Below are 24,561 nucleotides of genomic sequence, written 5' to 3'. Positions count from 1 at the left end.
TATTTCTTGGAAAACGAAGAAATAACATACGGTCTCGCTCTCCTCGGCTGAAGCTGGATACAGGTCCATGGCCGCGGTTGTCTTTGAGCTCAAATGGTTGAAAGGCCTTGTTACGAGCTTGGATGTTCAGCTATCGTCTCCTATGCGGCCGTTTTGTGACAGTCAGTCCGCAATACATTTAGCTCAAAATCCTGTCTTCCACGAGCACACAAAACATATCAAAATTGACTGTCACTTTGTCCGGGATGCGATTACGGACGGGCTTGTCTCACCATCTCATGTTCCTACCACTGAACAAGTTGCTGATATTTTTACAAAGCCTTTGGCCGTCCGTCAATTCCACTATCTCTTTCGCAAACTGGGCATTCTCGACCTTTATGCTCCAGTTTGAGGGGGGGTGTTAGACGATATATTTAGGCGAGATATTTTAGCCTAATATATTGGCTTATTTGTTATTTACTTTAGTCAATATTTGCCTGACTATAAGGGAATTTGAATCATCACGGAGCTCCGTCATACCTCGCCGGAGATAGTCATAACTCCATCATTGCGGTCGAATTATTCTTCTTTTTCCCCTGCACCTTATCCCGTCACCGACAACCTTGACGCCACACTACTACACTATAATGATTTTCGGCCTAAATCAGATCTATGAGGCTCGAAAGCTTCCAATAATGTCATTAATGGAGGGTAGTTTTTCGTAAGTCTTCTTCGTATTTGACAGATTTGTGATTTCAATCACAACTTTTTTTTAAAAAGAAAGAGAGATCTATGGTGGTTGTGAGGCCCATCGGTCGAGGCAAGAATGGAATGGTAGATATTGTGCTTGATGTTTGACATAGTTGTGGACTGTGGTGGATAAATGAGAGCGTCGAGGTGGTGGATTAAAGGTAGTCGTGAGAACGACACTAGCTTGGGGAAGAGTGGGGTGGTTGGTGGTTGTGTGAAACGAGTTGTGGAGGTCGGCATGGTGTTATTCAGGGGTGTTTGGTTGTCGTGGCGGAGGTAGTAGTGTAGTGTTGGTCACGGGTGGATGGTGGTGGTGGGTGATGGTGGTTCAGTTTGTCGAATGGTTGGTTGGTTGTGACGGTGCTTGTGGCAGTGGTGGTGACGGTCAAAGGTGGCGGGAGTAGATACACAAAATAGCACTCCTAGATACACATTTTATTACTACCGGATACACATGCTATTACTACTAGATACATGTGTATCTGGTAGTATAACATGTGTATCCGGTAGTATAACATGTGTACCCGGAAGTATTATACTGTGTTTAAAGGGTGTCTTTGTCATGCTCCTTGTTGGGTTAGTGGCGAAATTGATAGTGGTTCAGTTAGGTGGTGGGTTTGGTGGGTGTGTTAGTGGTGTTGGGCAGTAGTGATTCAGGTTGTGTGGTGGATACATCAAACATGACTCCGGGTACACTTGAAAGGATAAGCTAGATGCGTGTCATACTGCCACATTGCCTAGGAATGTATCTAGCTAATCGTCGGATGCAAATTTGCAATGGGCATTTGTGCACTACTACTAATAATTTACTGTAGCAGCGAAGGCAAGGTTATTGAGCTGTGGACCGGAGTATGAGAGACTATAGGCGGAGATGGTGTGAACTGTGAGTCTGTGACGGTGTGGTTAAAGGTCGAGTTAACTGAATTACACTTAAATTTGTCAAATTTTAAGTGGATCAAATGTAACATGATCCTCGTCCATGGTTAATAAGTATCCCCTGCACTACGAAAGACTGATTGTTACACAACATTGTGATAAACGTTTATTTGGGTGATAATTGTGTGTCTAATTCATTCATCATCATTCCCTTGTATAAGGGTTACAAGATATTGTCATCCTAGAATTTAGGAAACAATCACAGGAATTTCGGGATTACAATAACCGAATATATGGGTATCATATTGTATAATATCAATTCCGATATGATACTCCTAATACCCCCCTTCAAACTAGAGCGTGTAAATCAAGAACGCCCAGTTTGCGAAGGAGAAAATCGAGTTGGACAGAACCTAAAGCTTTAGTAAAAATATCCGCGGTTTGAGAGCGCGTATCCACATAAAAAGGAGCAACAAGGCCATCATTAACAGCATCGCGAATAAAATGACAGTCGACTTCGATATGTTTCGTCCGTTCATGGAAGACCGGATTTTGAGCAAGTTGAATAGCCGACTGACTATCCGAAAAAATCTTGATAGGGCTTGAAATAGGGACTCCCAAGCTAGAGAGGGGACCCATAAGCCATTTTAATTCGCACAAAACAGCCACCATGGCACGATATTCAGCCTCATCAGAGGACAGAGAGACCGTTTGCTGTTTCTTCTTCTTCCAAGAGACGGGGGAATTACCCAAAAAAACAGCCCAGCCCGACACTGACCGACGGGTTAAGGGGCACCCCGCATAATCAGAATCGCACCATCCGGATATGGAAAGATCACTATCAGATCATAGTAAAATGCCTTGACATGGTTTGCCTTTCAAATAACGAAGGACACGAAAGGCGGCATCTAAGTGTTCCTTTCGTGGTTTATTTAGAAATTGAGATAAAACAAGTACCGCATAAGCAAGATCGGGACGTGTGACTGCCAAATACACAAGACGCCCCACCAGACGCCTATAGGCCTCCACATCAGAAACAAAATCGCCTTTAGCCAAACCCAATTGATGATGTTGTTCAATAGGGGTGGCGGCAGGCTTAGCTCCTAGCAATCCAGATTCCGAGATAATATCAAGCGCGTATTTACGTTGATTAAGGAAAATTCCCTCAGAAGTACGGGCAACTTCAATACCCAAAAAATACTTTAGCGAGCTCAGGTCTTTCATATGAAAACAACTACCAAGATAAGACTTGAAAGATGCAATAGCTGTTTTATCATTTCCGACAATAAGAAGATCATCCACATAGACTAAGACGTGAATACGAACCTCGCCTTTAGCATAGCTAAAGAGTGAATAGTGGGAATAGGATTGTATAAAACCGTAGGTACGGAGAGAGGACCCAAGTTTCGCAAACCAGCAGCGAGGAGCCTGTCGTAGACCATATAAAGACTTGCGTAATCGACATACCTTCCCCTCTTTTCCTTTGCTATAACCCGGTGGTAGCCGCATGTAAAATTCGTTGGACAAATCTCCATGTAAAAAGGCATTACGGACATCCATCTGATGAAGTTCCCATTTTTTTACAGCAGCCACAGCTAGAAAAGTACGGATGGTGACCATTTTAACCACCGGAGCAAATGTATCGCCAAAATCAATTCCTTCAACTTGGTGATTACCAAATATTACAAGTCGTGCCTTATAACGTTCAATCTGACCATCGGACTTATATTTGATTTTATAGACCCAACGGCATCCGAGGGCTTTCTTATTAGGAGGGAGTTCTGTTAATTCCCGAGTATCATTATTTTCAAGAGTTGTGATCTCATCTTGCATTGCTTTGCACCATTTAGAATCAGTGATGGCGATACGGAAGGAAGGAGGTTCAACTCCTGCCGTAAGAGCTGCAAGAAAGTGACGATGGTTTGCGGAAAACTTATTACAATTGATGTAATTGGTGAGAGTATAAGGTGTACCTGAAGACGAGGATGAAGCCGAGCTGTCAGGGGAAGATGGCGTTGTGGTGGGTTCATTAGTGGTGCCAAGAACAAAGCCGCGAAGCCTGGTAGAAGGTATTTTAAGTATATGACCACGCCCACGTGGCTCCGTTTCAGCAGTATTGCCCGGTTCCTGCCTCACATCCTCGCACCCCCCAACTTCCTCATTAATGTGTGGTACAGGCTCACCAGTGTCGGGCGTACCAGGATTTGGAGTTACCCCGTCAGTCTCACCTGTGTCACCATTGATGTGTCGGCTGTACCAGTAGGTGTAGACGGAATTGTGGATAAAGACTCACCCCCCCCCCCAAGGGAAATCAGGTTGCTCAACAGAGGGTGATGTTTTAGGAGTATAGGGGAATGTTTGCTCGTGAAATTGGACATCCCGTGACACAAAAATTTCACCGGTAGCGAGGTCATAGACTTTCCAACCCTTTTTATTGTAAGGATACCCAACAAATAGACATTTACGACTGCGGGGGCAAATTTATCACCCTTAGTATGTAGGTTGTGAGCAAAACAAAGACAACCAAAAATTCGAAGATTGTCGTAGGACGAAAGTTTATTAAGAGTATTTCATATGGCGTTTTTTTGTGTAACAATAAAGAGGGAGTTCGATTAATAAGATAAGCTGCGGTCAAAACACTTTCACCCCAAAAAATAGTAGGAAGATTAGCTTGAAATAAAAGAGCGCGGGCTACATTTAAGATGTGACGATGTTTGCGCTCAACCCTCCCATTTTGTTGTGGAGTCCCGACACAAGAAGTCTGAAAAATAATCCCATTGTGTAAAAAATAATCAGCCATGAAATTAAATTCAGTCCCATTATCGGATTGAACCCGTTTAACCCGTCTATTAAATTGAGCATCCACCATAGCTAAAAAATTCATAAACACGGGAGTTACTTCCGTTTTATCATAGAGAAGGAAAACCCAAACAGCCCGAGAACAATCGTCTACTATGGTTAAAAAAAAATTCGCTCCACAAGTTGAGTGAGTACGATAAGGACCCCATAAATCACAATAAAGTAATTCAAAAATGTCCGTGGCATTATTAGTATTTAATTGAAAACTAGAACGACACTGTTTAGCTAAATGACAGATGTCACAAACGCTATCAACGGGAATAGAAAAATTACTAATATTGGGCAATAAATGAACAATTTTATTGGAAGGGTGTCCAAGACGCTTATGCCATAAGTCAAAGGAAGCCGCAGCGCTCACCCTATGAACCGATGATCGTCCCACCACACGCAGATAATAGAGGCCATCCCTGAGCTCACCGACTCCAATCCTCGTCTTCAATGAAGGGGCCTGAATATGACAAGAATTGTTAGTAAAGCTCACGGCACAACCAGTAGCAGCGACAAGTTGGGAGACGGATAGTAAATTGCAAGTAATACTTGGGACATATAAAACATTAGTATGTTGTAAGGAATTATTTAACCAAACAGTCCCTGTTAATTTGGACAAAACTGAATGCCCATTTGGAAGGGTAATAGGGCGAGGAGAAATAGAACGGGAGTCTGACAGCCAAGTAACGTCACCTGTGACATGGTGTGACGCCCCGGTATCAATAATCCAATCAGGGGACATACCAGAGAAACGGTCTGAAGCAGGTTCAGAGATTAACATGTTGGCACGAGCAGAGGAGGAAGACGATGCTGTAGAACCAGACCGTGCACGAGCCCGAGCTTGAACCTCTTCAACCGTGCGAGGACGGTCACCCCACCAGTCAGGGAACTTTTGAGTCCGAATAAAACAAGCAGAAATCTCATGACCCGTCCCTATACAGTGGCTGCTAACCAATTTTTTTCGCTCCTGCAGCTCCAAATCACGGAGAACGCGCCAGTCAGTCTTAGAGGAAGAGGGGACAGACGAAGCACCAGGCCGGACAGCAAAGGTCATAACATCAGTAGGGTCAACAGTAGTCGTACTACCCAAACAAAGCCTCTCCTCTTGAAGGGCCAACTGAAATGCGCGAGTAAGAGTGGGCAAAGGATCAAGCGATAAAAGTTGAGAACGGAGATTACCGTACAGAGAACGATCCAACCCCATAAGAAATTTGTGAAGCCATTCAGAGTCTTGTCGGGCGAGAGCATCTTTGGTGATCCCACACAAGCAGCGTCCACAAGTGCAGGCAAATGGAGGTTCATGACAGGTGATAACATCCCATAAAGCTTTCAACTGGCCAAAATAAGTTGTAGCTGTCGTACCTTTTGCTTGGCTGCAGTCATGAAGTTGGGATTTCAGGGAATGAATTTTTGAGCCGTCAACCGTGGATAATCGTTCAGCGAGATCATCCTACAGCAGGCGTGCATCCTCGAAATAGGAGATGCTACTTTTGATTGAGGGATCAATTGAATGCATAATACATTGAAAAATAGTACATTGAACAACATCCCATTGATCAAGCAAAAATTGATCTCTCGGTTTGGAGATGGATCCGTCACAAAAGCCGAATTTTTATTTTGATTTGAGCGACATTCGAGCGGACCGACTCCATTCCTCATAATTGTCGGTACCGAGTTTAACATGGGCAATGGATTGATTGGGTATATCGTGGCTCCCAAGAAAATAGGGAGAAAGGGGATCAATTGTTTTTGGTGGATCTGGTGTGACAGAGGAAGTGTCTTTCGTCATGATCAAGTGGAAGGATCAAACAGAAAGCAGACGGAAGAATGAAAAAATTTAAGATGGAACGGAAAACCTTGAACCTGATACCATGATAAACGTTTATTTGGGTGATAATTGTGTGTCTAATTCATTCATCATCATTCCCTTATATAAGGGTTACAAGATATTGTCATCCTAGAATTTAGGAAACAATCACAAGAATTTCGGGATTACAATAACCGAAGATATGGGTATCATATCGTATAATATTAATTCTGATATGATACTCCTAATACATTGTCCATTTGTTATTAGCGCGTACAAACACTTTTTAACATCTCCGGTACTGAGTAGCTCCTCTTTCCGGTTATTATTTGTTACCTTTTAACTAAAATACAATCTAACAAAGAATAAAAGATGTAGATTTAATAATTGAGACAGATGCAATACTTGTTTGAGGTGCTTAACTATCTCTGTCGTTTCACTCCTTACGTATTTCTTTTTTTGTCAGTAGCTGCCAATTATTTCTTCTTTTGTGACGATAAAATGGATCATAGGACAAGCAGATACATTGACCCTTGTAAATTTGATGTAGTGGTATGCCCGAATGTAACTTGGCCTGAATGATAGAGTTCTTTTAGAGGCTCAAGGTCAAACAACTAGAGGCATTCAGGCAAGGCCATTGATATGGAAGATATCAAATTTCATCAGTATGTCTCATTGTTTCATTTGATAATGGTTTGCTGATTTTTCTGGGACTGCGTCATTGAAGATGCTCATAAAAAAAATGACATTTTAGTAATAGTCTTTTCAGTCTGTTTTTTCGACATTATAAGTTATAACGGCCATCGGATCCAAAGGTTACACTTGAAAGGATAGGTTAGATGCGTGCCACAGTGCCATAGGATACATATACAACATTATATCATAGATCGTCGATGATATTGGTATTGAGTACCACTAGATACATTCGTTTAAGTTGCTAGATACATACCTCTAACTAGCTAGATACATACCTCTAGCTAGCTAGATACATTCCTTTAAATTGCTTGATACATACCTCTAATTAGCTAGATACATTATTTTAAGTTGTTATATACATACCTCTACTCCTCTAGTTAAGGATACCCGTCTCCCAATTATGATTGTATTGGAAATTGAATTTTATATACCATTTCAAGAAAGGGAAACAAGGAACTCAACCGGATGCCGTCTTCCTTTGCTGGAAAACAACTGCAAAAATGGATACGCCAACATCGATGCTAAAGGCAGTCAAGACAGCAAGAGACATCGTTGTCTTATGGTACTTCATCCTGTCTAAGTTGTACATGTGTTGCATTAAAATAGAATGACCCATCATGACAGTATCCACCAATTTTCATTCCGCTCGAGTGGAATTCTCTGCACATTCGACGCATTTAAATTTACATTATGAAACTTCATAAACACCTCACTTCTTATACACGAGAATTAAGATTCTTTTCCAGTAGCGGAAGAAGTAGAATAATCCTCGGTTGTAAACCAGGTGGTATGGTCATCCGCTGGCATAGCTAGAAGTTTCGTGCTAATAGCTTCACCTAAGCTAATAATAAAAAGAAACAATTAAGAATTAAAAAGGCGAAAGCAAAAGTCAAACGTACACCAGCCCAAGACAGGAAAAAATTAAGCAAAAGGCAAATTTACGATAAAGAGAGCCATGAAGGCAGCAATAAACATGTCTAGAAACACCGCTAAATAAATCCGAAAACGTGCAGAATGCTCAACCAATGATATAACAGGATCGGAGGAAAAGTTAGGTTCAATATGTGTGTGAAGGCCTAATATCCATGAAAATTAGTAAATGTATCATAATATCAATGGAATATCTTTATACCTTAATTCTGATCAGCTGCAATACTAAGTACCCTGTAAAACTATAATGAAAACGAGTCACACTCTAAAACAATACGAGATATTCCCTTGAATACTTAGATCATTGCAAGACGATCCATACCCGAGACTAGTGCAATCGCCATTTTCACAAGCGTAGCTTACACTGAATGCAATCTGGGGATCATTCAAATTAGCTGATGGAGACATGACACGCCATTTTTTGTCAAGGTATTCAACACCTTTAGCTGCCACAAGATATCCCACTTTTGTGAGTCCAAGGTTGAGCTGGTACTTTGGTGTTCTGTCATTGTAGAATACCCCCCAATGCCTCTCAAAGCTGCCTGGTAGTGTACTCTTGTCGTCCTCGTCAACAAGGCTGAAAAGGTAAGCGTCAATGGGGCCGCTCGGCTCATAGGCGTACCTGTGATTACAATTCGAACAATGTCGCTTTAAACTGCATAAGTAGATGAGAAATAGAGGTGATTTATACAAGTTGATTAATACCTTTGCCTGCAGAGATATGATTAACAAAACGTTGGTTGAATCACCGAGCATTGGTAGGGTTAGCATTCCTATCTCTGTCTAAATTATTATTTTTAAGAGCGAGAAAAGCATACTGATATACGGAGTACTACTACAAAATAGTTATGCTTCAATCATTTCATTGGTTATTCATACTTTCTTAAAAGATTATCCTGCCATCACAATAAACTCAATCAGTTAGCATCTCCAAAAGTAGCCTCAAGGAGCTCGACTTATTCTATATTGATTATACCTTTGTAATCTCATTCAAGTAACAAAATACATGTCAACTTGAATCAAATAACTAGTTAACTTGAACAAAAGCATGAATTATATAGCAGCTTAAATGGCATCAGTGCATCACATGATTAAAAACACAAACAAATAATTAATCTCCCATATAAAAGAAAACGCCTTTTTAGATTGTTATATGCATGCTTTTACCTTGCTAGATAGATATCTCTCATAAGCTAGATACACTCTTTTAGATTGCTAGATACACATCTCTAGCAAGCTAGATACACCCTTATACCTTACTAGATACACTTCTTTACCTCGCTAGATACACGTATTTGACAAGCTATTTTATATTGACATTAGATATAATATACTCTTGATTAAAAGCAACATATTTTTACATGTTAAATTCTCATTGTTGAACATGGTCCCCTGATAAGTACTAGTGCCTCCTCTATTTGTCTCTTAGTATTCATTTAAATGGATTGCATAGCAGGAAGATGAATTAGATGATAGTGTCGACATTAAACTGACTCACTTAGGGACTGTTGTTGGATTAGCTGCACTATCAAAATTCTCAACTGATTGTCCAAACAATCAGGTTCATCAAATTAGTTATTGGGTTTCAAATTTATATGCACTTGTGCAACTATGTGGTACATTTTACTCTTACCAAAACTTCATGCTTCATAAAATTCATGTATCCTGTGTATTTGTTGGTGCATTGATATTAAATGTAGTGGCAGAAGTAAGATCTGTTATTATGATATAAGGAAAACCCGATAGAATCCGAAAATTTTTAACTGAAATGAACGAATAATGATATAAGGAAAACCTGATGGAATTAACTGAAAGGAAGGAATTCTTACTACAAATTTGTCTTCTTCAATGGCCTCTTTGAGTTCTGACCAAAAGTGCAGCAGCCTGTCATCCGGATGTCATGCCTTCTGAATAGGACATGTATCCAGAGTAATATGTAAGATTGTAAGCGTATCTAGAAGTACTATTCTATGTATCCACATACCATCACTATTGAATCCATGACCCATCGCTACACATGACTAGTCCACGGTCCACCAGACCACCACCGCCTCGGTATTCCGCAAAGTATCACACATTGAAAGCATACACAGACAATCATTTAAATAAAATACCTAGAAACCAGCACAATAACTGAGCTGAGCACCCAAATAGACTGAAGCAAAACGAGGCAAAATCACTAGAAAGTATTGACAACCAGCAAAATGAAAATATATGCGTTCAATCGTACTTCACCGCATAAATGTGAATTTACAGCAATCCATTAACAACACTAAATATACTCGAAAATGAAAGCAGTAAAAAAAGGACCTGCTTAAGGTCAGATCTGGATAAGTTGGACATAGCAAAGAACTTAGTCGCATCATTTCCTATAATATGCCCATCTCCATCTACACACACAGATACAGAAACACAATTAATATCCAAATAATAATCAACTAGTAATAAACACCAAAACTCATAAAATCAAACTCAAAATTAGTCAAAATAAAAAAAAAAAAAAAAAAAAAAAAAAAAAAAAAAAGAGAAAGAAAATAGTAACTGGAATCGGCAACAGCAAACCATTGCTGATATACTTTCTGGTGTTATTTTGCATGGGTCGGAGTGAAAAACGAGGAGAAGATACAGAAGGGAGAGTGAGTAACTGGTCGCTGAAGAGTAGAGGCGCCATCGGCGGTGTTATTGAAGGTTGTCAGCTAGGTCTGGCACTCCGGTGCCACCATTATGAAGGTGTGGGTATGGGTGAAAGAGAATGGGGGATGTGGGGCCATATGGGATAGTTGAGTTTGAAAAAGCAGGAAATGTAGTCAATAACACACAATCTGTGATTTGAGTTTTTTTAACTTAGTTCGTACGGTTCGTACTGAAAAATAGGAAAGTTGAATTTTAAAAGAGTGTATCCATCACCCTAGAGGTATGTATCGAGAAACTTAAAGGCAAGGACTTGGACCATCGCAACAAGCCAGCAACACCAACATTCGACCCACCTGCTAAATCATAAATATGCAACCACCACCAATTGAATACTCCGGTCAACAAAGATGATAATGATATTCAACAATCGAGTAAGATCTGGATTTTCTGTTGATAATAATTGGTTGATAATAATTGAAGCAGAAACTCGCAAATGTCTCCTAAACCGCTTGCCATGGTGATCCCTTTTCGAGTTTGTTCTTCCATCCTTTCATCTTCATCCCGACCCATAAGCAGGCACCGTCTGCGTGCCTGCAAGACAAAATGTGCAGCAAAATGGTAAATTAGGAATTTATTTGTAGACAACCTGGTCTTCCATTATTCAGAATCTAGGATTAGTCCGTACGACAGCATTTCAGAGGCTACTTCGGGTGCTGGTCTTCCATTATTCAGAATCTAGGATTGAATCCTAAAGCATCAGCAATATTAAACAACCAAATGCTCAGAAATGCATAAAATGACATGGAAAGTTTTCAGTTTAATACCCTGATGTTTGAAATAACTTGATTTAAATACCGAGATTTTTCACGGATTTCACTCTTATTTTAGATCTTCGGTGTCATGGTGAAATCTGTCAAACATGAGGGCTTTAGAGTAGAACAAGCCTAAATCTCAATCTCATGATGACAAAAACCGAATTTCAGTGCAGACAGTAGGAGAAGACAATTACCTGGAATAAATGATTCACCTTAGCTATTTGATCAGCCTTCAAATAACCAGATTGAAATAGCTCTTGAAATAAAATCACCACCTCAGTACTGATATTATTAGGTGATAGATTTTGAATAATGATGCATAGACAACCTTCGTCAAACACAGATTTCATCCATATAGGAGGCGTCTTTGATTTTAAGACCTATCGCAACATGCACTGCAGGCCTATGATGAGTTGTTAGTGATGTCACCAGTAAAAATGAAACGGCCAAAGACATTGTTAGCTCTTCCATTATTATTCTGCACCAGTCAATATTTCTCGTAGAGATTTTAAAAGAGCGTATCCAGCGCCCTAAAGGTATGTATATAGTAATTTAAAGAAATGTATCGAGGAAGCTAATTATATGTATCTAATAGCTTCAAAAAGTGTATCAAGCAAGTTAAAAGTATGTATCTAATAATTTAAAAGAGTGTATCCAGCAAGCTAAAGTTATGTATCTACTAACTAAAAAAAATGTATCTAGCAAGTTAAAGGTATGCATCTAGTAATTTAAAGAAATGTATTTATCAATCTAAAGGTATGTATCTAACAAGTTAAAGATATGTGTATTTAGTCATTTAAATGAGTGTATCTAGCAAGGTCAAAGGATGTATCTAGTAACTTAAATGAGTATATCTAGCAATCTATCATTGTGATCTTTGTGATTCCCCTTCTATCAAATCAAACAAAGTGTGAGAATGTCTGGACATACCCAAAAAAGATTTCGTCCATATCAACCTTGCGGTTCTTTGCTTCAGTCACAGCACTCAACCAGCAACCCTTCAATTGCAAAAATTAAAAACATGAATCGTTGCAGAAAATAGGAGTTGGGACTTGAGCGTGAGAAGTTTATAGTGCAACCATATAATCGAACATACAAACAACCACCAATAACATAACCACCACTGTTTATTAATTGTTCAGATCTACTTGCCGTAAATCTAAGAATGAAACTCATATCCCCCGCCGTCCTTGGTCACCCTTCTCGCTCCAGAAATGGATCAACTGTGTGAGGGTAACATCGCCGGTGAGACTAGGTTCGGTGACAACAGAATCAGTTGGTGGTGGTGTTCTCCGGTGGATAAAAGGCAGGGAAAAATGGAGGTCATGTTGACCGAAGATACGTAACAAAGAAGGAGATGCACCGACATTGGTCGCCGGCGTCATCGTATCTCGCCGGTGGCGGCGACAGCAGGTGAGGATAAATGATGAGAGAGGAGAGTGAAGAGTGGAGGGAGGTCGGGGGGAGTATGGAATAGGAAAGGAAAAGGGGTTAATTTTATAGGTGTTCACTGTTTGCGTGAAATATAGTGTAGCCTTAGTTCGTACGGTTCGTATTGAAACTTGGTTCGCAGTTCGCACGGGATCCCGCCCCTATATATATATATATATATATATATATATATATGAAGCGTTGTGGATGCCCCACGTGTCAACGCAGCTTTAAATACAAGTATTAATTACAGCTGAACATTAGATATAAACATAATAAATGCTGTATAAATCTCAGCAAAATATTAATTATAGTTTAATAAATTTTATTATAAAATTTTATTAAATAATTACGGTGATTTCATTCTAAATTTATTAAAAAATTATTTTGATAAAAATTCTAAAATGTAAATAATTACGTTCATTGCGAAAAATGCTTCAAATTAAGTATAATTTTTATTATATTTATTGAAATATTTTTTTTCTGTAGAGATGATTAAAGTGAGTGTCTCATAATGTTTTATGTTTATGTAAAATGACATTTTGAGAAAGTTATAAGACTTAGACCATTAAATCCTAAGAAAAATATATTTGGAAGAGTCATTGTATTTCTTAAAAACATAACTTAAAGAAAACTATTAAGAGATAAGTTTTTATGTGGAAATGAAAAAAAATTATATTGCGAGAATTGAATACATATGAGATTTTGATAAGTTTAAATAGTATGTGTACGAGTATGTATGTACATAGTGAACGCGAGTACATTTAAATAATCAAAACAAAAGTAATGTTTATTAATTAATATAGCTTTATAAACGACATGAAAAGGTAGAAAAAATATTACATTTTTCTTTAATATATATTCAATTAAAATATGTATACGTCAAGTATAAATATTGATTATGACTAGCTAAATATTACTTTTAGTTAAATATTTTATATGTTATATTTTAAATACTTTGAAGTTAAACCTCAAAAAAATATTATTTGAGAAAGTTTAACCTATTTTATTTACAGGTAAAATCTTAAACATCATTTATATATAGTTGTTTAAAAATACAAAAAGTGCAGTTCTTATAAATATGTTTGACACATAACACATGCAAGACACAGTCAAAACGTTTGAATAAATTGAGTTTGTACTTTATATATTTTATACATAAATATCAGACGTTATACATAAAAAATGAAAAATTACATAAAATTATATTCACATCATTTTGAACAAATATTAATTGATTTGGAACATAACGCATCATGAAATGATATAATTTGATAACTTAATGTTGATTGTTGCATTATTCGAATAAATTTTATTTTAATTAATATGTTACTTGATCAGTCACAAAATAATTAATAAAACGTTGATCATGCATAATTAATTATCACTTATTAGTTTTAATTAAAATTGTATGTATTTTATTTTAAAACATTGAAGTTTAAGCTAAAAAAATAAATTTGAGAAAAATTAATATATTTTTATTTATAAATAAAAATATTAAAGGTCATATATAAATTATTTTATTCTTCTTCAATTATAATAATTAAATTTTAAAACAAGCATACTACCTAGTTAGAACTGAAATTAAGTCCAAAAGAAGAGGGTCTTAGTATAGATTTGACCCGTTTTAATTAAGACGAATAATAACCGTCTTCAATGAGAAATTGTGTTAAATTTTAGGTGAATATATAGTATATAATTTTTTTTTTTCAAAATTAAGAGGAAAAAAAGTTGAACATATTGACGACAAATTTTGATTGAATCCGTAAATACGTACAACTGCACCTTAACTTAGGTCGATGCACCCATAAAAAGTCAGTAGATATTTTGACAGTTAACTTGCTTAACTAGGTAAATTATATCATGCTCCCATGAGTATAGAGCAGGATACTCCCATAGAAGTTATAGGAAAATAAAAAATAAAAAAAATAACTGCCCAATACATGTTTTCAATACATGTTTCATTGTACGTTTCTTCTTATTTTCCAAATTACTTAATTTATCAACTTTAAAATCATGTCAAATTCATTAAGTTCATAGTTTTCAGCTAGTCATATTCAAAATTTTCAAGTTTATATTTCATAATCATCAAATTAAGCACCATATTCACTAGGGCAGAGTACGGATCGGGTATTTGATCCAAAGTGCTAGTTCGGATCGGATATCCATATTAGAAATCTTGAAGTTAGATATCCAATATCCAAACCAAATGTTTCGGATATCCAAAATAATCGGATCGGATGCGGATATCCATACTTTTGTATTTACTTTTAAATTAAGTTTGAAACACGATTATATTCATAATCTTACATGATGATTTTCTTTAGTATTCTTACTCCAATGTTCTCGTCATAAAATTTAAGTACCACTTAGATATTTCTCTAATATTTTAAACATTACTTAAGTTGTTGAACCAAACAAAATTTTATTTCTCGAAATTATACTAGAAAACTATAGTTTCGGATCGGATCGGATATCCAAATGTTTTAATTTTAATATCCATATCCAAACCAAAACCAAAGATTTCGGATCAGATATCCAAACCAAACTTAACTTTCGGATCGGATATCCAAAAATTCGGATCAGATTCGAATCGGATATCGGATTAGTTTGGACAATCGGATTTTGTGCTCAGCCCTAATATTCACTAAACTCAAAGTGAATATAATAGGGTCATAGTGTGAATATGACTCATATTCATTAAATTACACAATGATATTCATTAAACTCAAAATGAATATAGTTGAGTCAGATGGTGAATACGACACTACATAATGCATATTCAACAAATTACATTATCATATTCACTAAATTCAAAATCAATATATAATAACTCATATGGTGAATATCATAATACATAATACATAAGCGTTAATAAATTACACTATCATGTTCACTACATTGAAAATGAATATAATATCGTCATATGATGAATATCACACTAGATAAGAGATATTCATCAAACTAAATTACCATATTCACTAAATTGAGTGAATATGATAGTTCTATATGATGAATCACACCCTCGAAATCACAAATCTAACAACGAATAATGAGGGATAAAAAATAAAAATAAAAATTCAATTCAATTAATACACTTACCTGATAAGTTAGTAGCTAATCATTCAAAACACAAATCTATGATTACAAAACCAATAGATTGGATGGAAAATTAAATTTTATGTATAATTCTTTTGATAGGTTTGGAAGATCGATCTAGGTTTGAAATGGGGAAGGAGAGTTTATGTTAAACGTAAAACACTAAAACTGATAACTGCTTAAGAAGGTGGGTTTTTATCTTTTAATTTTTGTTTATTTTATTTTTTTAATAAATAATGGGAGTAGAAAGCACCGTACACTTGGGTGTAGGATATAAGGATTGAGAATTAACTTTTTTTTTAGCTCCTCAAACCCACTAACTCCCCACAAGCTTCTCGTCCACGAGCACTCTACTAAAGCATGGATTTCTGTCTCCTCCTCCGCCCCACATAAGCCACACACTGCATCATTGCAACAATGGCGCCTGTGCAAGTTCGATTTCACTGCTAACATCCCATTACACGCCCTCCACACGAAATGGGTAAGCTTTGGCGGAACTCTCAGACCCCACACCACTTTCCACCATCCCTCCCCTGTTCCATCATCAGCCTGCTCCTCCCCCGATCCCGCCAAGCTCATACCCAACCAATACCCCGACCGAACTGTGTATTCTCCATTTCTAGACGGCCACCAATACAATATATCACCAGGCATCCGCTTACTTAGTGGTATTTTGAGCACCATCTTAACCTCATCTTCCAGCAGCACCGAATTGAGAACGTCCTCCTTCCACGACCCCGTTTCAGCATCTATGAATTCCATAACCCTCATCGATGGATCCGCCTCGATATTTGGTGAAGGTACACGTCCCCCTCTCTCACCAGGCGGCCATAAGTCCTCCCACACTTTCACGAAGTGGCCATTCCCAATTCTCCACCTTAATCCCTCCAAAAGCAGCGACTTCGCCCCCCATAAACTCCTCCACACAAAGCTTGGGTCATGCCCCCTCCGTGCCTCCAATACCGAGCTGTGCTTAAAGTATCGAGCTTTTACCATGCGAGCAGCCAGTGACTTAGGATTCGGTACAAGACGCCAGACCTGTTTTGCAAGAAGCACCTGGTTAAAAACCCGTAAATCCCTAAATCCCATACCTCCCATAGCTTTCGGTTTACATAATCTTTCCCATCGCCACCAATGAATTTTCCTCTTACTCTCCGTTGATCCCCACCAAAACCGTGCCATCACCGCGTGCATTTCATCAATAAGTCCCTCCGGGATAGCAAAAAGACTCATCATATATGTCGGGATGGCCCGCACCACGGATTTGATGAGAACTTCCTTACCTAGCTTCGATAACATACGCTCCTTCCATCCCTGTACCTTCTTCCACACCCGTTCTTTCAAACAAGCGAAAATGTATTTCTTAGACCTCCCTACTATCGTAGGTAAACCTAAGTATTTCTCGTGCCGCTCGACACTACGAACTCCCAATGCAGCTAATAGCCTTTCTTTGACCGATGATAGGACCTTCTTGCTAAAGACCACCTCCGATTTAGAGTAGTTAATTTTCTGTCCCGACGCTCTTTCATACTTGCTGATAATGTCAGCTATCATTGAGCATTCTCTCATATTTGCTCTCGCAAAAAGAATACTATCATCTGCAAAGAAAAGGTGTGAAATTCTCGGAGCTCCTCTGCATATACGCGCCCCATGTATCTTCCCCAACGACGCAGTCTCCTTAATTTGATACGAGAAAGCATCTGCACATAAGAGAAATAAATACGGAGAAATAGGGCCCCCCTGACGAAGCCCTCTACTTGGTCTCACCACACCCGTCGGCTTACCATTGATAAGGAAGGAATGTGCAACCGTGGTTACACACGCCATAACCTTATTCCTCCACCCATCAGAAAACCCCATCTTCCTCATGACCTCCTCAAGAAACACCCATTCCACCATGTCGTATGCTTTACTCATATCCAGTTTCAGCGCAATACTTCCACATTTCCCCTCTCCCCCCCGCTTCATAGCATGAAAAATTTTGAAAGCAATGAGGGCATTATCGGTAATAAGTCTTCCGGGGGTAAAAGCGCTTTGGTTCTCCGAAATTATCCCATTCAACAGGGGTTTAAGTCGATTAGCCAAGGTCTTAGAGATGAGTTTGTACACAACATTGCAAAGGCTAATAGGGCGGTACTCCGTAATTTTCTTAGGTGCATTACACTTGGGGATTAAAACTACATTTGTTCTGTTAATTTGGTTGATATCCCCTCCCCCATCCCACCAACTACGAACAAACGTACATAGATCCGTACCAACGACATCCCAATATTTCTGGTAAAATAATGCATGCATACCGTCAGGACCCGGCGCTTTATGTGGATGCATACCGAAAAGGGCATCTTGAATCTCCTCATCTTGAATAGGTTTGTCGAGGTTTTCGTTCATCATCTCCGTTACCACCCGCGGAATGCAGTCCAGTACCTCCTCCAAATGTGACGGATAACTCGTCCTGAACAGCCCATCAAAATAACCCTCAACAACCTTCGTAATCTCCTCATCCCCGGTGCACCAGCTCCCCCCGTCGTCTTCAATTCCCTCGATGGTATTTCTCTTCTTGCGCTGTTTTGCCTTGTGATGGAAGTAACTTGTGTTCTTATCCCCGTCACGCAGTTCACACTTCCGTGCCCACTTCCCTTACAATATCCCTGCACTTACTCAACATATCAGCTGACGGTGGTTGCCGCTGCCAATACTCCAAGTCTTCCTCTCTCTCCCTTATACTTCTTTTCACATCACCAAACCGCCTTTTCGCCCAGTCAGTTAGCTTCGCCGCACAGATGCTCACCTTAGCAGGAACACTCTCCCCAAACCCCTCCTCCCATGCCTCCCTCACAACTCCTCTACACTGCTCATCCGCCACCCAAAAAGGTTCGAATTTGAAACCTCGTCGTCCACGGTTTCTAGGCTGCCCCATCCCTTCTTGAATAATAATTGCGGCATGATCCGACGAATATATAGGATAATGCGGTACAAACGCATTAGGGAACATGTGACTCCACTCCATAGTCGCTAAAGCTCTGTCCAGTCTCTCCCTCACAATCGTCTCGGTCTCCCGTCCCCGTTGCCATGTGAAGACATTACCCCTATACCCCAGGTCATGTAGAGCACAGTCGTCAATAGCTTCCCTAAACGCATCCATCTGTCTCTCGCTCCGAACCGCACCCCCATCTTTCTCCTGGGCACTCAAAATTTCATTAAAGTCGCCAAATAACACGATAGGGACCCGACTATTCTCACATATGCTCCTCATGAGATCCCAAGTTTTGTGTTTATTGCTCGTTTCCGGCCATCCATACACCCCTGCAGCCTGCCACACCGGAGTTTTGTTGGCATCAAGAACCTCCACGAGAATGTGATTTTTATTATATGATATTAAATTAACATCCACATCCCTCCACCATAAACCAGTCCCACCCGACCTACCTCTACTACTTACACAAACGCTTGAACTAAAACCACAGCTATTTCGAATTTTCTCCAACTCTCTCGCACTGATCATTGTCTCCATAACGAAGACAATGTTTGGGCTCTCCCTCCAACACTGATCCCGGAGGGAGCTAACTGTCAAGGGATTGCCCAACCCTTGACAGTTCCAGCTTAATATTTTCATTGCTCTTCGCGGTGCTGGTCTCCGCCAGTCACCGCTACTTTCGATAAGGTATCATCATCACACTCTCGACTACACCTTTTCTTCCTTGCTATACACTCCTCGTCCATGGCCTCATTCCATATGACTCCTCCACCACCTCTCTTACACCCTACACCAGCAGCTTTTCCGTCACACTCTACCCCATCTTTCTTCCTCTCAACCTTCTCCCTCCTGATTTTAATATATTTCCTAGCCACAACTCGACTATCAGTGCCCCCCGCTCTCCTTTCGTCTCGTTTCAGCTCCATGTCATTGCCCCCACCCAGATTCCTCGACATCACACCCCCCGGCTCTGTCCTCTTCACCAACTCCTCCTCCTGCTCACCCCTTCTCCCCTGAACCTTTCCATTGCTCCTAAGCCTTATCCCACGCAGCAGCTCCACCATCCTATCTACTTCCTCCTCCTCTCCCCTGGTAGCTTCTTCCATATCAAAGGACAACTTCTTAGCGCAGCTCCCATTCCCTCCCTCACCTTCATCCGGCCTTCTTACCACCCGCCATGGCGACGCTTTCAGCCAGTCCCCATACTTCCTATCCTCCCCTATTGGTCCTTTCCTTTCCCCGCAATCCTTCTCTCCGTGACCCAACCTTCCACACACATAGCAGAACAGAGGTAACCCTTCATAACTTAGTCTGACTGTCCAAACCTTTCCCCCTCTCCCCCTGAGGTTAATCTTGTCCAGCAGTGGTTTACGAACGTCAACAATAACCCTAATGCGCATCGACCTATTGATCTCCGGGTTAACAGAATTATCAACGTCCACAAATGTACCCACCGTATTTCCAATATTGATTGCGTTTTCCACATTTAGTCGACCAACAATTGGCAAATTATAGACACGAACCCAGGTGGGGGAGAATAATAAAGGTACCTCAGTTGGGATCGCATCCTCCCGAAGATCTGCCAGTAGAAGCACATGCCTCTCAAAATGCCATGGCTGCTCCTCTAGTACACGCTTTTTGTCCGCCTCACAATTAAATTTGAAAACCACCAATTTCTTCTGTTTATCGATCACTTCTCCTGTAACTACCTCCTTCGTTTTCCAAGCCCTAATCATTGTGTCGATTAGGGCTTTCTGATTTATGTTTCGCTCCGTCCACAACCTCCCCACAACGCATAATCCATGCTTTTCTCCACCCTCTTCCGCCTATCCAACCCAATCGAGAACCGCCTCTCTTTTCTCACCACCCTCCTCCTCATCCTCTTCAAAAAGACTATTAATATTTAGGTTATTTTGTAGAGTTTGCATTGCCATTATGTAAAGAAAACGACAAGAGAATAAAGGACCTTGAAAGATGCGAAAATAATAATTGAAAGCCTGTCAATCAGGGGCAAACCTAGATGTAACATTTTCCTTCACATATTGTTCTCTAATTAACCGTTTAGTCAAAGATTTGGCCGGAATGCACTAAGATTAAAATTCGATTAACTAACTTATCATAATAATAGTTCACGGGCTTGGATTTCTCTCTATCTCTATCATACTCGACCTTGCCTCTTATAGTCTTATTCGACACAGAAAGAAAAAAAAATTAAAGTATATTTTAGATGAGGAATTTAAATTAACAATGGTAGATTGTGGATGAAGATTTTAAGTTAATGATGGTAGATTGTTTCATTTTTCTTTCGGAAAATTCACGCGGTACCCTTGGAGTTTAGAAAGGGACGATTTTTTTTCAAATCGATCATCTTTCCGAAAACTACGATTTGGAAAAAAAAAACTGTCGTATTTAGATCACCTCTAGGAGTTGTGAAGAAATAGTCAACCCAGAATATGCACATGTAAAGTTGTCCCACATTTATGAAAAAAGAAAGAGTTATCTACTTTATAAACCAAACAGGAGTTAGTTACGGCATCTAACATCTTAACATTTTTTTGGATAAAAGAATTGGATATTTCGTGCAAAATGTATATCGCGTGAATTTTCCGTGTTTCTTTGAATCAACGACGGCCGGAGGTTTGTCCGGCTAGAGACGAGCCTCGAAAAATTGGACCCGTGCGGCAATGGAGTCAAGTCCGTTATTTTGGGCAGGTCTAGTCTACTACAGTACATAGTTGGTCACTTGGTCCTCATGATTTCATGAGTATCCAGTTTATAATGTGTGGATAATGCTATTGAGAGACTCTCTCATAAGTTTTTGTGTTCTTCTTCTACGTTATGCTCCTTCCACATCCTATCTATTAAAGCAACAACCACAGTGCTGAGTTGTCACACTGTGGTTTGAAACTACATATTTTTATTTTTTTAAATCACTACAAGAAATCTGCTCTCGGGCGACTGAATTACGCGACAGAAAATAGTCGCTAAATGCTCTCGGGTGACTACAATCAGTCGCCAAGGGGTCGTCGCAACGCTTAATCGCCTAAATTCACTCGGGCGACGGATTTCAGTCGCTAAAATGGCGACGGATAAACGTGTAGTCGCCAAATTAGCGACCAAAAATAGCGACGGAAAGTAGTCGCAAAAATGACGACGGGTACCTGTTAGTCGCCAAAATGGCGACGGATTTCAGTCGCTATTTTGGTCGCTAGATTGGCGGCGCATGTGTATCTGTCGCCAAATTCGTCGCTATGTTGCAAAAACTGAAAAATATGATCAGGGGGTTTGCGACGGGGGTGGTCGCTATTTTGGTCGCCAATTTGGCGACGGACCATTGTAGTCGCCATTTTAGCGACTGATTTCGATCGCTAATGAGCCGATTTCAGTCGCTATTTTGGTATTGATTGGACCTAAAATTTTCATTTAGCTCGAGCAAAATTGCTACAATTTGAACCTGCAATTAAAATTACAACACAACAGCATACACAACGCACATGATGGCCAACAACGTCACATTTCATACAAATGAAATCCGAATTCAAGTTATTACAACCAACGCAACAAGATGGTTCGTGTCCAAGTCTAACTAAACAAAGGATAAAAAAGGCTCATAAATCTAACTAAAACATCCGACAAGTAAAAGGATAAACAACCAACAACTGAGTCAATGACACGGCAAAGCAGATCCCGCTCCACTACCACCTCCTCCGGAAGGATCTTTAGGGTCTTGGTTTTGTGGACGCCATCCCGGGTTGCAAGACGAGAAATAAGTGGTCATCAACTCCATTTGCTCCTTCATTCTCTTCACCTCTTCATCCCTTGTGGCCTCCCTTGCTTCCCTTGCTTCCCTTTCCGCCTTCCTTTCTTCTCTTTTGGTCTCAAGTGTAGTTTGAAGTTAAGACACGATACTCGGCATATATGTTTGGCTTTGAGGGGTTCCCGAAGTAGGTCGGTCATAGAAGAGTTCTCCTGCCGTTCCGGTTCCATACACCCCCTCCCCCTATTGAAGCCATCCACTAAATCAAGCCAAAGCTCATTATCGGAGATGTCGGGATTCCTCTCTTTCCGAAGTCGAAATTTAGCCTAAAAAATTAAAGCGTTAATGATTATATGTTATATTTGTATAACAATATATATGTAATCAAAACATTTGAAAGGAATTGTATTATATACTTACATATAAATTGGCGTTCTTCTTCGAATTCCACACCCTTTTCCCCTTAGCTCCTTCTTTCGTATGCGTCTCATAGAAAAGCTCCGGAACCGTAGGCATCTTACCCTTATTCTTGGCCGCCTTCCGAAAATAAAAAAAAAGGTTAAATTATAAAGACTACTTAATACTTTAAATGTAATCTCAAACATAATCTAACTTATATATAAAATTAAATATACGACGTACATTTGACATTGCTCGGTCATAGAATGATTGAGAACCTCCGTAATGCGTAGCATCAATGTGGGCATCCTTCTTCCCTCCCCTTTTATTAATCGTTGCTCGAGCCGACTTCTCCTTAAATTCGGGGGTATCTCTCTTCTCCATCAGTTCTTTATATGCGATTCCTATAAAAATTTTTTTTTGTCAAATATTAGTATTTAATTAAATAGATAACAAATGACGATAATTTAACTAATTAAATACAACCACCAAAAGTAACTAAATACCTTCCATAAACTGAGGGGGTTTCTTCCTTTTAGAAACCTTATACATGTTATCTCTTAGCCTCTTTTTGCCGATGTAATTGTATCTCTCCCAAACGGCACGCTCTTGTTCCTTAGGCCAATGAAAGTTTTGCTAGACGTAAAAAAAAAATCGTTAGAAAACACAAATCACTAATTAATTAGAATACATTTACGAAAATTATTTAAAAATATATATACCCGGAAGTTATTGAACCATCCCTCCTTCTCTTCTTCGCTTGCATCTGACCAACAAGTAATACCCCTGGTCATCTTTTACTGAGTGCTAGCAGTGACTCCCTGAACTACATACTTGGAATTAAACCTGAAATTATACATGTTAAATAAGAATTAAAAATGTTCATATTAAAAATAAATCAACTACTAATAAAAAAAATAAATAAAGAGAAATTCTTACCAAAGACCCCTAATGTCAATAATGATCTTGCTATCCTCGGTGTATGTAACAGGGATCCCATGCTCGACCTCCTCCTCCTCCTCCTCAGTGTCATCCTCTATGGACTGCTCGACCTCAGTGGTCTCCTCCTCCTCCTCCTCCTCCTGCTGCGTACTACGGCCCTCACTACCTCCGCCTCGCTGTCTACCACCACGACCACGTGCCATTATACAACTACAAATTCAACAAATAAAATTGTTAGAAAGTGTTAATTAAAATTAAATAAAACGAAATAATATAACATATATAAATATATATATATATATATATATATATATATATATATATATATATATATATATATATAACATAAAAAATGGCTAGGAAACACAATAATAAATAAATTGATAACAAAAAGATGTAAAAACCTCATTATCCTAATCCTCATTGTCATCCTCATCATCATCATCCTCATCGTCATCATCGTCATCACCGTCACCCTCCTCCTTCTCCTCCTCCTCCTCCTCCTCCTCCTCCTCCTCCTCCTCCTCCTCCATCTCCATCTCCATGTGATCATCTGTCCCCTCCACATTATCTTCTTCCTCTTCTTCCAACTCCTCCCCTCCCGCTTCTTTCTCATTCTCATGAA

At 39.3% G+C, this 24,561-nt stretch overlaps 2 protein-coding genes and 2 long non-coding RNA genes across 24 annotated transcripts; all 4 read right to left on the bottom strand.

Moving 5' to 3' along the window:
* Nucleotides 1-1,953: 1,953 nt before the first annotated feature.
* Nucleotides 1,954-6,519, bottom strand: LOC141628447 (uncharacterized). The gene is made up of 4 exons (XM_074441592.1): nucleotides 6,511-6,519; nucleotides 4,882-5,902; nucleotides 2,563-3,833; nucleotides 1,954-2,331 (listed from the first exon to the last, which is right to left on the bottom strand). The coding sequence occupies exons 1-4, from the start codon at nucleotides 6,517-6,519 to the stop codon at nucleotides 1,954-1,956; spliced, it is 2,679 nt and encodes an 892-aa protein (XP_074297693.1).
* Nucleotides 6,520-7,118: 599 nt separating this feature from the next.
* On the bottom strand, nucleotides 7,119-12,844 carry LOC141633687 (uncharacterized). 21 transcript variants are annotated; one of them, XR_012538468.1, is made up of 6 exons: nucleotides 12,487-12,844; nucleotides 12,265-12,332; nucleotides 11,529-11,812; nucleotides 10,873-11,110; nucleotides 8,591-10,275; nucleotides 8,021-8,507 (listed from the first exon to the last, which is right to left on the bottom strand). It is a non-coding gene; the product is annotated as an uncharacterized LOC141633687 (long non-coding RNA). The 21 variants fall into 21 exon arrangements; XR_012538470.1 differs by having other exon boundaries at nucleotides 11,529-11,729; XR_012538458.1 differs by adding an exon at nucleotides 7,119-7,796 and having other exon boundaries at nucleotides 8,088-8,127; nucleotides 8,208-8,507; nucleotides 10,873-12,844.
* Nucleotides 12,845-18,478: 5,634 nt separating this feature from the next.
* On the bottom strand, nucleotides 18,479-19,477 carry LOC141628446 (uncharacterized). The gene has a single exon (XM_074441591.1). The coding sequence runs from the start codon at nucleotides 19,475-19,477 to the stop codon at nucleotides 18,479-18,481; it is 999 nt and encodes a 332-aa protein (XP_074297692.1).
* A 3,362-nt stretch (nucleotides 19,478-22,839) lies between these two features.
* LOC141633813 (uncharacterized) lies at nucleotides 22,840-23,323 on the bottom strand. The gene is made up of 3 exons (XR_012538567.1): nucleotides 23,238-23,323; nucleotides 23,016-23,132; nucleotides 22,840-22,921 (listed from the first exon to the last, which is right to left on the bottom strand). It is a non-coding gene; the product is annotated as an uncharacterized LOC141633813 (long non-coding RNA).
* Nucleotides 23,324-24,561: the final 1,238 nt, after the last annotated feature.

This window comes from Silene latifolia, chromosome Y, assembly GCF_048544455.1.
Source record: "Silene latifolia isolate original U9 population chromosome Y, ASM4854445v1, whole genome shotgun sequence".
Taxonomy (NCBI): Eukaryota; Viridiplantae; Streptophyta; class Magnoliopsida; order Caryophyllales; family Caryophyllaceae; genus Silene; species Silene latifolia.
The sequence above is the reverse complement of the archived record's forward strand: the minus strand, read 5'-3'. Positions and strand labels throughout refer to the sequence as shown.